General features: G+C 39.1%; 1 protein-coding gene and 1 long non-coding RNA gene across 4 annotated transcripts in view; one reads left to right on the forward strand and one right to left on the reverse strand.

Moving 5' to 3' along the window:
- Positions 1-14,072, forward strand: part of LOC117817371 — a 79,287-nt gene that overhangs the window by 22,054 nt on the left and 43,161 nt on the right. The gene's annotated exons all lie outside the window — the stretch shown is intronic.
- On the reverse strand, positions 7,381-13,167 carry lrit3a (info leucine-rich repeat, immunoglobulin-like and transmembrane domains 3a). The gene is made up of 4 exons (XM_034690041.1): positions 13,052-13,167; positions 11,264-11,730; positions 8,656-8,961; positions 7,381-8,417 (listed from the first exon to the last, which is right to left on the reverse strand). The coding sequence occupies exons 1-4, from the start codon at positions 13,165-13,167 to the stop codon at positions 7,381-7,383; spliced, it is 1,926 nt and encodes a 641-aa protein (XP_034545932.1).

The following is a 14,072-nucleotide window of genomic DNA, read 5'->3' on the forward strand; positions in this document are numbered from 1 at the left end:
CTCAGTAGATTTATCAACTAATAAGCTGAATACTTTCTTTATTGATCAGTTAGTGAATGATATATTTAACTTCAATTTACAGAGAAGCTGATGTAGGGAGAAGTTTGATTAATGTTGGGAGGTAATAATGGTTACTGATTTGTTATGTTGAAGGACTTGTCTATTAACTTGGCAGCTCTTAATACTAGTACAATAAAGACTGCAGTTATTTTTCCAGCCATTAATTCAACCATACAGTTACTAACTGATTGGACTCATGCATTTCTATGAGTGTTATTTTGTATTTTCTACTTTTGTTGAGACTGTCTGTGCTGCTATTTGTTTGCTGTTTAACTTTGTGAGTCGTGGACACAGAAGGGTAGCTGTGGCAGTATTTGGCATCTTAAGAAATGCTCTTCTGTTTCTCTTTGTGTCTTGTTGCAGTTGTTGTTAGATTTGTCAAATTAAAAAGTCTATTCATAGCTGTAATGGGATGAATTTTAAGGCCAATTTGGCTGCTTGTGGATAAATCATGTTTCCTTGGCAATAAATTGCCCTTTCCCCACCTTTGACTCTAACATTACTCAATAATAATAACGGCGACTGAAATGATTAGTGTTGTTCCTGCTATAGTAATAACATCACATTGTAATGAAAATGAGCCCCAAAAAGTGGCAGCATTTCCACATTTGAATGAAATGATTGGGAGTCTGTTCCAACTTGTTTACTGTCGGAAACTCTGGATATGTTTTTATGATACAAAGATATGATCGGCTCTGGAGCCCATTAACGTTTGGCAAAGCTAGGCTATGAGGTGAAAACAAATCTTTGCTGTCTGAATTACTATTGATGGAAAGTGCCCTGGTCTATTATGGTAATCAGACAATCATGTGCAACCATGGATACTTCTCTTAGCACTGGGGAATGAGGAAGACAATGAGCAGCACCAGACAAACAACATAATGAAATATATGTCCCCTGGATGGCCAGTGTTGCTGAGTTGCTAGGACGCATCCTTATGAATCATTAATTGACAAGTTCACATGGTGGTCAACGTGTTCCTTGACCTACTAAACTAAGCTTGTTGGGCACTTCCGAATCAACATTTTCCATTTAAGGAATTCTGAACAAATGAGTCGTCTCAAAGTGTCACAAAGAGGTTAGTCCTGATTCACAGTTAAGCTATCAACATGGAAGTTGATTTTCCATTTTCCATTGTAGTGACATTGCATCTGTCTGGGCAGTTTGATTGGCCGTTTTTAGCTGCTAAGGGTTAGGCAGTATGAAGGCACGTAGTGGAGGACATTTTATTTTTCTTTACATCAACTTGTCTGCCTGTTGGAAAACCAAAAGTTAATGTTTCCCTCTTATAGATTGTGACAAACTTTGTTGTATATAGCTGTTGTAGACAGTGTTGCAACTGAAAAGATGTGAAATCTTAAATTGCTAGATTATTTTCTACATTCTATTTTCATACTAGGACAATATAACTCCCACTTCAGCTATTGGTCTTAATCCATTAATGGCTTGAGGTATGGAAAAGGTGTCTTGTTAACTGAAAAAGCCCAAATAGGCATTCAAATCAGGTTTTTTGAACTATATTGGAATTCTCAATTGAGTTGCTGGAAAGTATAAACAACATTGTCCATATCCCCTTGTTATTGCCCAAGGGACAAAGACAATTTTCGTGGTTTCTGGTTTTGGATAATTAGAATCGTTTTATTCAAAGCAGCTTACAATACTTCCCCTTTTTTCTTAGAGGACCTTTCAGGTGACCACAACTATTTAATCTACCTCTGGTGAACTGTGGTGCAGCCAGAATGTTTGAATTAGTGCAACGGTGCAAAAAAAGGCTTTAATTGATTTTATAATTGGCCATACTGTTTTAAAATATGATCCTTGGTCCATTGAGAGGGCCAGCTTTGTTGTTGCAGCCGCTGTATGTGCGGCTTCAGGCTGGCAGAATTCTTCTTTCAAATAAGACAGAGCTCACTTTCAAACATATCTACTCTGCTGGAGTGGGTAATAAAATAGACTAACTCAAAAAGATATGGACAGTGGATGACCATGACCTTTTGACCTCTCTTTGGAGGGCACTGAGTAGAAACAAGAATCCCTCTATTAGGATGAGTGGAAAGTACTGTACTTACACTTTCTTAAAGATCATTATATAAAGTCATTTTCTGAAATTCCTGTCCTGCTGATATGTACCTATCTGGTATGATAAAAACATTCTTTCAAGATCACCATTTGGACATGAGTGATCACCATCTGTTAGCTGTTACCTGTGGTGGCATCCCACAAGAAACTTAGTTTCAGCCTGAGATACACCCACTCAAAAACAGGCCACTGCACCTCTGTTATAGTAGGAAGCCTTGTCTGCTTCTCCAAAGTCTCTTTGATGACTGAATCATACCTTCTGTTTGTCTGCTGGGACTTGAGTTGGGGTACTTTTTGTTTGTGAAATGTACTTGTTTTTGTATTTCTTCTGAGTGTGGGCTTTCTTTATACCCAAGAAAATCCACCCACAACTTAACAGTTACTGAAAATATAGTTATCTAAAGTGAATATCAGAAAGAGAGGGGATATAAACCTCAAGTACAGATGGGGGCATCTTGCAACTAAGAAAACAATAGATGTTTGTGTCATTGATTAAAAAGTCTGTTGTCTAATTTAAAAGACATAACTTCTAAAAACATTACGTAAAAACTATCTGCTTTAAATCAATACAGAAAATTAAAAAAGGATCCATAAAAGCCCTTTTAAAAATGTAATTTAGGGTATAAAATAATCACTGTTATAATCATAATAATATATTGCCTTTTGCAGCATCTTACAATTATTTTTCACACCAAGTAAAAGGATGAAAAGACTTTCTATCAGCAGTGAATTCAATAATCCAAGGTACTTTCAATACCTCTGTTAGGTCCTTGAACTGAGAGTATGAGGTGAACAGGAGAGGTGTCAAAAGGACTCACCCACACAGCTGCTGTTTCTCCCAGCTCGAGACAGGCGTTCATCCCAACATGCTGCACCGAGGGCCAAGGCTCCAGAGCTTTGCACCACAAAATAGATCAGAGCTGCTGCGATTGTTGCAGCCAACATAATCCTGGGAGCCGTCCCTGCCTTGGGAGCTACACTTGTTCAATTCTCTTCAGGCATTCCCTCTAACATTAGCACTGGCACACGCAAATTCTCCAGATCTGAGCAACGTTTGCTTATAGACTGCTGGCATCTTTGTCGATGACTTCAACCCAGAGAGACAGCAGAGCTTTACATACCAGAGGATATCACCCTTAAAAGAGATGTACCCCAACAAAGAGATGGAGCACTTACAAAGAAGAGGGCGATACTGCCAACCTAAGAAGAACAAAAACTGTGTGTGGGATCCTGCTCACTCCCCACTTTGGCCCCTAGGCTGCCAGTCTGTTTTGGAAGCAAAGATTGAAATTCCTGACACCTCCGTGGTAAATTTTGCACATGCTAGTCCAGCATTGGAGCAAGATCTTCTTTAAGCTGCAGTCAGTGTCTAAAGCAGAATGTGGAATATGCAAGAAATGAGGCTGGACTAAAGAAAGGTCCCACATAACAACAACATTTTACCCTTACTCCACCCCCTGACCCATGTCCTTTCTGAATGAGGATGGATGTGTCCGTTTAAGACAGAGTTTTTGTGTCTGGGAGAGGGAGACAGGGAGACATACATTGCATGGAGGCTATATGACTGAGCTGGACTCTATAATAAGAATCCATTTATTCATTGTTGAACAAAATTGAATGAACTCACCCTTATCAAACTATAACCCAATTCATGAATCGGAATTACTTTACAGTGCAAATATAATTTACCCCTGCTATTCAAACAGTGGACTCTCTATTGAATGTCTTAAATGTAAATGAGACGTCAGTTTGTCAGTCTGTCAGTCTGTCTCCGGTTGAAGTTTGTCTGGCTTCTTGGGGGGAAACAGTGGAATGAGTAACTTATAGAGAATGGAAAAGGAGGGGAGCAAATTAGTCCTTAATTGTTTGCCCTCTTTTTTTACCCTGGAGAACAACTAACAGACTCTAGGAACCAAAACCTCTATTCATACTCTCTATGACTAGGATATTGTCAGCAACAGCGTCACCATTAACCTCGTAGAGGAGCAGGAGAAGATTTACATGGCTGAGAAAGTTGTCTTGTCTCCAGACGAATGTTAGCAGTCTGAAGGGCACCAACCTTTTCCCACGATTTTCAACACTGACAGTTCCATCTCACGTGAGTAGCATGCTGAATGACAATCCCACATGGCTTTGAATCATCAGGTAGGATATGGGAAGAAAAGAGGCTGCTTATGTTTTAAATACCATCTGATGTCACAGCTTGTCTATAGCAAAACAGCGCCAATACTAAATTCCAGGAAGGTGAGTCATGCTTAAAGAGTCATGATAAAAACTACATGATGCTACGAAATTCTTGATTTAATTCCCTGACTGACTGACTTTGCAAACCTGCCAAATTATCACTTACATGCATTGTTGTTTAGTTTTGTTGTTAGCTGTACAAAAGTGTTTGGTTAATTTTGACTAGTAAGTAGCTGCTATGGTATCCTGGTTGGACTTTGTAACTTAAAGTACCCAAAAGGACATCAGCCCTTAAATTTGGTCATCAAGGTTTGTATTTACAGTGGCCTAATTTAAACTGAACACACTAAAACAGCAGTTTAAAATAGGCAAGCTAACATCAGGTCAAAATTCAAGGATTCGATCAGGTGTCGCACAATGAAGGCTAACAAGCTACTTTTTTTTTTAACTCCAAAAAACCCCAAAGAAACAAAATTAAACAGTAACACCATAAGATGACATGGGGTCCGTTAGCTGTAGGATTGTATCTGCACTGAACTTTCTCCTCCATACTGAGATATATATATTTTTTTTACTGCTGTAGCAATTCAGGAACCATAACATTAGCCTGTGCTAATGCTAGTGTGAAATAATTGGGAGTATGTTGGACATAAACTTTGTGGACAAAGGGGGCACCTACCTGCAAAATTTGGTGGCTGTATAGTTTTGATTTTGTCTGTGAAAAATCTAAAAAACATTATTTACAACTTACAGAACAGTTCAGATACAACCAAGTGGAAAAAAGGGAAATGTTCTCTATGTTTTTTTTTGGCACAGTAACAATTTGCCTCTTGGTAACAAATGGCGGGCTTATCAATTTGCAGTGGCCGTGTGGTTTACCTTTGGCTGACCGGGCTGAGGACACACCTTTTATCACATTAGCCTCAAAGCCAAAGGGAATCCTCCAAGGTAGACTCTTTTATATCCTGTTGTTATCAAAAGGATTGAACAACCACAATAGCATTTGAGCAATAGCTTTTTCTAGCCTTGTTAAGTGTTCTGTCACAACTTACTTGCGGCCAATTTTCCACTCGATTGCAACAATGGAACCGAGTCCTAGCTGCCAGGAGATTTGTGATGCAACTGTAAAGCTGCTGGAGCAGTATCTCACCACCAGTTGCTCTAACTGGATTTGATTTTATGGAACACAACCCAGTGTCAAATATTTCACAATAAAAAGAGATTAAAAGTAAAAGATGATATCGTATCAGCATATCTTTCACTTCACTCATCTATTGTTTTATGTTATATTCGTCTCTCTCTCTTTCTTTCCCATCTCTATCCTTCTATCCCTCCCATGAGTAAGCCATCTACCACTCTATCACTCCATCCCTATCCTTCCACCTGTCTGCCCTTCTATCCATTCATAGTTTACCTACCATAAACACCCCAGCTCATTGTTGTCTGCCATCCATTCATTCTGTTTGTAAAAACAGCCTGGCTGTTTCCATGATAACAGCACAGCTGGTATTAGAGATTACTTAACGCTGCAGGCACATACAGCTGGTGGTACAGAGGTATCCATGGGAACTGTTTTCCAGATCCACCCATCATCTTATCAGGATTTACAGCAGCGTATGTTCAGATGTCCAGAGAGCGTGACAACTGTGACCCATTGATTTTCAGGATGAACACGTCTGCTCGTTTACAATGGAGTGAGCGCTTGTGATATATCTGTTTACCTTTGTATGCCCACTTCCATTCATCATTAATATTGATCGTACTTTTACGTGCAACAGGCTCTATATTTTACTTCTACACAAAGAATTCTTTGGCTCATGATTCATATTTTACAGTATTTTTCAGGCACTCTTCTTTTTTGTGACAGCTTTAAACCAATGAACATAAATAATTATGGTTTGTGAAGAGGACCACATGATACAGCTACTATTGTACTGGGAATACAGTGTGGATCGTAACACTTGTATTTTAGTGTCAGTCAGTTGAGCAGAAACAGAGCACTCTGTGTGATAATCTTTTGCTGATGTAAAAGTTGGAGACAAACACATTTTTTCTTTTGAAATCAAAGCAACAAATTATAAATATTTGTATGCTCTATACATTTTAATATTGTGTGTTTTCTGGATTATTTTGTATCTGTGAGATGTTATGAAAAGTTTTGTTCTTTCAAAATAAACCTCAAGAATGTATTAATTCATTTAGGTAGACTCCACAGAGATTTATATCAAATAATAATTAAAAAAAACATATAAATAATTATTTTTCCTTGACTTTGAGAACTTGTGAAAAAAAATCAGAAAGCCCTTTCTTATGAACACTCATTTATACAGAAAACATGCCAAAACAATGAAAAATCAACAATTCTGTTCATTTAAAAACAAAAATCCATCCCCATTTATAGATACATTTACATTTATATACACAAACTCATAGATAGAGGCAGTGGTAACAAGATGACTCACACATTCTACCAAACACACCGACAGTACTTATTTTTCAATTAAGGCAACAGCTTGGTGCTCAAAACAGTTGTTGCTGTTAATGTGATGGTAAATTGTTTTTCTTCGACACCACATGATAATCATATCTAACACTTTGGCATCTGGTCACACTTCAAAGAGCTCACACAGTTGATTGACAAACACCTTGTATGGTCCTGTTTATCAGTCCAACAAAGGTGCTGTACTGTAGTGTGAGCTATTCAAACTTATCAGATTTAAGGCTCCAAAATTAATGGCTTAATGAAGATATCAGATATTAGCTGACCTGGTTGAGTTTTTAAAAGTTCCTTTGTATGCCTAAACAGCCTCCAGTGAATGTCTCCATGTCTACTCTACTTGAGCTCATTTTATGAATCTTTGTTGATGCAATGTGGAAAACACAGAGAGCGTGTTTACCACCATTCATTACAGGAAATAATTTCTTCACAGTCCCAATAATGGAAATAATGAAATGATTTCATATTTGATAGTTATCAGTGTCATAAAGGCAAATAAAGAGCATTTTAGAAAAGGTGTCACTGCCATGTCCTTTGGGAATTGGCATTGATTCTTGGTGTCAGCAAAGATACTCAGACCGGGAACTGTCGCTCTTATATGTCATCTGGGAGTCGATGCTTGACCTGGAGCACAGGAGCATTCGCTCTGATTCATTAGTCTGTCTCCTTGCCCACAGCTCAGTTGGATGAGCGCTTAAAGTCCTTTGTTTCATTGAAATTGTCTCAAACTTGACATAGCTATCCTTTTCAAGCTCCTCTTCATCCAGATTTGGGCTGCTCACCTTACAGTACAGAGCAAGAATTTTGTAGATTAACAAAGCAATCAAAGGCAAAACCAAAGCACAAGCAATGCCACTTATGATGACAAGAAGCTGGCTCTGCCCCCCATCCTCTACACTGTCCAGTGTGTAGAAGTCAGTGCAGGGATCCTTACCAACAGCACCACCTTTTGCAACAAGGCAAACAGAGTACCGCATCCCAGATGACAATCCCTCCAAGAATACTTTTCCACTGCCCGCATTGGTTTCCACTGTCCTTTTGATATCATCCTCTCCATACGGTGAATATACAACTGTTAGAGGGGCATCATTCGGTAATCCATCTGCTCTCCAAAGCAACACCGCACTGTTTGAAGTTTCCTCAACAACCTGAAAGTCTTTCACAGATTTCGATGCATTACTTTTTTTGCTCTTTTCGTCTGCTGCAAGCTTTCTTTCATTGTTTCCTTGTTGAGTTTTTTCTTGTTTGAGTGAGCCCTTCTGTACAAGGTTGTAAGGAGTAGTTTTTGGCCTTTTGGGGGCAGCAGATATTGTTGTTGATGTTCTTGGGGGAGCTGTGGATGTGGCAGAAGACAAGTTGGGAATCTCAGTAAGAGGGAGTGACAATGTTGTGCTTTGGCTCGTTGGTCCAGTAGCTTTGCTGGGGGTCAGTGGGGGGACGGTAGTACTCACGGCACCGGCAACTGAGAGAGAAATTGTGGCTTCTGCACTTCCAGCAACATTCTTAGCTTTGCAGCTGTAGTTCCCTGCATCTTTGGACAGTATTCCAGTCAGGCTCATGATCGACCACCTGATGCCGTCCCCAGGTGACTCCTGGACTAAACAAGAACACAAAATGTCAGCATGGGTCAGGTCTTACCAAGTCTGAGACAGCTTTGCATCAGAGTGTGTTATGACCTTCTGTCACTAGTGTAGTACGACTAATTCTTCCTACACAGCAGGCAGAAGACTTACACAATATTGAAGTACCAAAAGAGACAAGTCCCAAGGTATTCGTCGATCTACTTTATGCTTTCTAAAATGCTTGTACCTTTAAAACATAAAGACCTGTTATACCTGTGTTGTTGACTGTTGAACCATCTGACTTTGCCCAGATAAGAGCTGGTGTTGGAAACCCTGTGGTGTCACATCGCAGGAGAACGTTACTGCCCAAAGGAGATGTGATCTTAGTTGCAGAAGTCATAACCGTTGGTTTCACACAATTGTCAAGTTCAGCACGCTGAAAAAGGACTCCTGCCAGGTTCTCTGGTCCACTGCAGGTCAGGAATAGGTCCATTAAAATCACTGGGGTGACAGTCATTTTGGAAATCTCAATCATCTTGGAGATTTTACAGTCACAGTACCAGGGGTTATCTTGGAGGCCTGAAGAGAGAAAGATGACATAGATAAGACTGATTATAGTGGTATCAGGATAAGTTGATACCACTAGCTATGCATTGCATGTCTTTTCCCATCAAGGAAAAGCTAAGCCATTAAATAGAAACGTTTTTTCAAATAGAATGTTGTTATGCAGGACATAAAATGACTGCTAGCGCTGCTGCACACACCTGATGCGCACAATAGGTGAGCACATGTACTGGTGTATATTAAAGCCCTTTAAACAGATTAGTTTGCCTTAACAGCTGCAAAGCACCTAAGCTGGCTTTGGCCTCCCTCACCAGTTTGGCAAACTCTCATTCCACTACCTTTTGTTGCCTCTTATATCAACAGACCACCAATTACTTTTAACAATCATCATTCATAAATCAGATTCAGTAACGTGTCAAAGTCTGATTACAAGCTGAAAATGAAGTTATCCAAACCATATTTTAATATTTGCTCTATACTTCCATATGAATCTACTTTTAATTTATATTATTATAGAATTATTCAATACAGTCAAGGTAAGCATGCTTCCAGAATAACACCAACAGTGAATTATTTTTAAATGTGCTAAAGAGGCAGACGCTTGTGTGTGCATGCACTGTTTTTTCCACAACCTAATCCTGTGTCTCCTTTAGGAACACCAGTTCACACAGCCACCTCTCTCAGCATGGATAAGCTACCTTACCCTCACACAGCCTATTAACAGTTTCCTGTCCACTGTGCATGTCAGACCAAGTAAACAAATGCCCAGTCACACAGATGATGCTAATAGAAAATATAAGTAAACTACTTGCTCTTGTTTAGTTAAATTCATAAAGGCATCCAAGTAAGATATGTATTATTTAGAATATTAAATAAAACACTGAGATATTGATTTAATGATAGTAAAATAGACATTCTTTAACATTCTGTCTCACTGTTTTCACCACAGAGGGCTATTCATTATTTTACAGTTAAAATTACGTTTACATGTATTGCTCAAAGCACTAGTCTTTTACTTTGTATAGTAATGTGCTTTGCCAAGCCTTAAAGCAATAACTCAAAATTAGGTAACAGTAAGCAAGTGGTAACACTGGTACAACATATTGTATTGACAAATCCAGATCTTTTTTTTTTTATATACTGTGTTGAATTTGTCTTTTAAACCAAGCCCAAGCTGAAGAAACACCAAAGTAGAGATCACTTCTATTTAATCAAAGCCTGCCGTCCCCTCACGTGATGAATACAGTTTAGTTAATGGAAATGTAGGAACCTGTAACATTTACTTTGAACTTTCACTCTAAACTAATATTTTCAAGCCCTTCTGGGGAGTTTGACTTTATAAATTGGCTTTCATTTGTTGAAAAGAACTAAATCTGCTCTTTCATCCATCACAGCCATTTTTGGAGAATTCACAGAAAGTTGAACCAAGGACATTAGTTGCATCATTAATGGCCATTTTACCCGTTTTGCTTGTATTCAATCCATATGCAGACTCATATTAACATAGAGTATGGTCTAGACCTGCTACGTTTGAAAAATCATCTTGAGATAACGTTTGTTGTGATTTGGTTTTGTACAAATAAAGATTGATTGATTGATCGATATTCTATATCAGATATGTATTTTTAAGCAAATTTGGACTAAGTAAGAGTTTGATTATTCTAAATATTAAACATTCTTGAGTGAAACCTTGAATTTTTTTTTTCTTAAACTATCAATGCTATTTCAATAATAAAGAGAAAGTCCTTTTCACTGAGTTCTGTTTTGTTTTTTTAAGCAAATAACTCATCGTATGCAACTGCATCCAACTGCATGAATGTATATATTCTTGGCCTTGCGGCAGATTTAGCAAACATGTGGCACTGGATTTGTTTTGGGTGTCTGAGAAGGTAGAAGAACAGTTTGTGTATCTCGGGATGAATGTGTGAACACTGAAATGATAACTCACAGGTCAGCTTGGCTTGAGAAATACTTGACTTATTTCAGGTGTACTACTGGAAAGGTTGAATGTATTCAACCGAACTTGATCGTGCCTTAGATTGCCAAGAGGCAGTGTGTTAAATATTCAGCTGCTAATTAGAACCATAAGTTGATCATATACATTAGGTGCCAACTCTGCCTCTACTTAGTGCAAAGTCAAATTAGCTTATTCTATCTTTCAACCACCAGGGCAAGTTTGAGTGAGTCAGTACAAGCCAGGCTAGATTAAAAGGTGTTGGAATGAAGGTCTTGAGGTAGTTAGAGTTAACCTAAAAAGGGTCCTGCACCTGCCTCTTTTATCATCTGAGACAAACTCACAACACTGATAAATCCTTACCTAACACTACTTTCTGAGAGGCATTAGTAGAGATTGGTACTCCACTGAATGGGGGCCAGATATCCATGAGCTCAGAGGGCAGCGTGGTTATTTTGTTGCTGGACAAATCCAAGTAGGTGATGTTGCGGAGGAATGGGATTGCCTCAATAGGAACATTAGTGAGTCTGTTGTTGTGTAGATCCAGTGTCCTTAGCCTGGGCATCTCTTTCAAAGACTCCCAAGGAAATATGGATATCATATTTCCATCTAGCCTTAGCTCATGGAGCACTTTGAGATTGTAGAAGCTTCCACTATCCACTGAGCTTATGGAGTTGTAAGTAATCCACAAATAGCGTAGGTCCACCAAGTAGTAAAAAGCTTCTGTTGGGATTCTTCGTACTGTGGTTTTCTCAACACGTAGTTTGACCGTGTCTACAGGGACGTTAACAGGGATGTCAGACATGTCCGGATCATTGCAGAGCACGGTTCTGGGAATAAAAGAAAGAGGAAGTAATGTGGATTAGTAATATAAAACACCAGATATGACAGTTCTCCAAAAAATGACTGTAACCTTAAAAACATTCAACTAAACATGTGATAATGTTGGCAGATTGGCATTTAAATATCCATCCATCCATCCATCCATCCATCCATCCATCCATCCATCAATCCTTCCAACAATCCATCAATCAATCAATCATCCATCCATCCATCCATCTACCCACACATTGATCCTTCAAGCGATCCATCCCCCGTTCATCCTTCAAGCAATCCATCCACCCATTCATCCTTTAAGCAATCCATCCATCCTTCAAGCAATCCATCCATCCATCCATCCATCCATCCATCCTTAAAGCAATCCATCCATCCATCGCTAGTTTTGACCCTTGCTAATAATTGTGGCTAACATTAGCATCAAAAGTCTTCTAACCATAACAGTTTCATTTTCAATACTGCCACTGCTACTATGTCACCTTTACCATTGACAAATAAACCCTTTCTTTGTTGTAAGTACACATTCCCTTTAAAAACCAAACCAGTCCAAAGAATCTCAAAGTTAGTGGACCAGTACCAGCATGCCTTTGTTGCCAGAACTGAACTGCAAGGAAGGTATGCATGGTACAAGAAGATTAAGCACTTACAGATTATGTAGGTGACAATTAGGTCTTTCTCAGGGATAAATGGATTGGTACTATGCCAGGGAATATGTATTATGTCAATACATGCCAGCTCAGCCTGTATACATTATGCTCTAGTGCTCTAAATATGAAGCTCAATTGACAACATGCAGAACATGCATCACCCTGAGCTGCTGATTTCAAAGCGGTTTGTTGTATTACCTGGTGTTTATGTTGCTCTTCTTTATTACATGTACAATGCATTGGCTTGCGTCTAAGCAGATTGTTTCTCATACAAATTAGGTCCCATTTAAAAAGTTGCTACACACATTTGAGCAAACATGTTGACAGAACTTGTTCAGTGCGTTTTCTTTACTATGAGTTGATACAAGAGTGAGAATGCACAAGGTGGTCTGAGCACAGTGGTGCTTGTGCTCATTTAATTAGGTCATCTTCCTCTGTTGAACCTCTGACACTCTATGTTTAAAATAGCTGTTTCAATTAAAGACTGCACTGAGATGAATGGATAGCAGGATCTTTTTTATACACATTTCAGCACTTTGTAAGATCAGGTCAAGAGAGGTTAAGCGAATTAGATAACTTTCTTCTTAAGTTTCAATACATGTCTTTTCTCATCCAAATCAACATTGATAGAAGTGTGTGTGAATAAGAGAAGACAGAGTCAATTTACCTTGTTCCAATTCCATCTGTTCGTCCATGGAAGACACAAGTGCACTGGGATGGACAGAAGGGATGAGCCATACTGAGGCAGCATAGGAATATATGCAGACAGAGAAGTCGACGCATGGTTTTACTGGATGCACCCGCAGTTCTCACATTGAGATGATATCAGGAACAAAGACATCAAGATTCATTTAGAGCCCAAAAATATTCTTCAAAAAACAGAGAGAATAATAAAAGAGATCTTTCAAAGTCCATAAGCGGCACCAGTACACTGACTGAGGATCTAATTACAGTACAGGTGACCTGTCAGATTGACTGGGTGGGGGTGGGGGGGCGGATTAGTTGAGGATTTCCTTGAGTTTGACAGGGTCATGCAAGCCAGGCGCTGTCGTTCGGACGTCGTGCTAATCATTATGAAGAGGTTTCCTCTCATGTGATCTAGCCACGCCTTCGCTAATTAGCTCACGTACCAACCTCACCCTGCTTTTTTTATATTTAGATCCCAAGTTTCTACTGAATGTTCATTCTCTGAACTTTGTCCAATCTGTTGGTTGACACATTGCTGAACTTATTTAAAACATTTTTAAATCAGGACCAGCCCTGATTCTTGTAATGAGATTGTTTTCCAGTACTAGGAACAGATCATTGTCAGTCTGCTTTTCGAATGTACACTAGAATGTGTACAGTCTGACACAAGTTGTTCTTCCTCTTTAGAAACCCAGCTGTACCTTGAATGTAAATGTATTTTTGAGGTGGAGTCCGTATGTTAGATGTGTGAGCGACTTCTGTCTGGCACAAGGGTGCTAGGTGTAATCTTGGATGTGATTTATTATCTGACTGGTGGAACAGTGGTTTAGGAAAGTGGGGGCGGACTCTGCCTGCAATTGAAAGATCTGCAGAAGTCCCTATCATATTTGGGTGCACACTCTGGTATAGCATGGGCACACACAGCTTTTGCTTCTTGTTCTGTTCCTATCCTTATAAATAATCTGAGGAGTTAATGGCAGAGGCAGAATCTAAATTATGGA

Source organism: Notolabrus celidotus, chromosome 8, assembly GCF_009762535.1.
Source record: "Notolabrus celidotus isolate fNotCel1 chromosome 8, fNotCel1.pri, whole genome shotgun sequence".
Classification (NCBI taxonomy): Eukaryota; Metazoa; Chordata; class Actinopteri; order Labriformes; family Labridae; genus Notolabrus; species Notolabrus celidotus.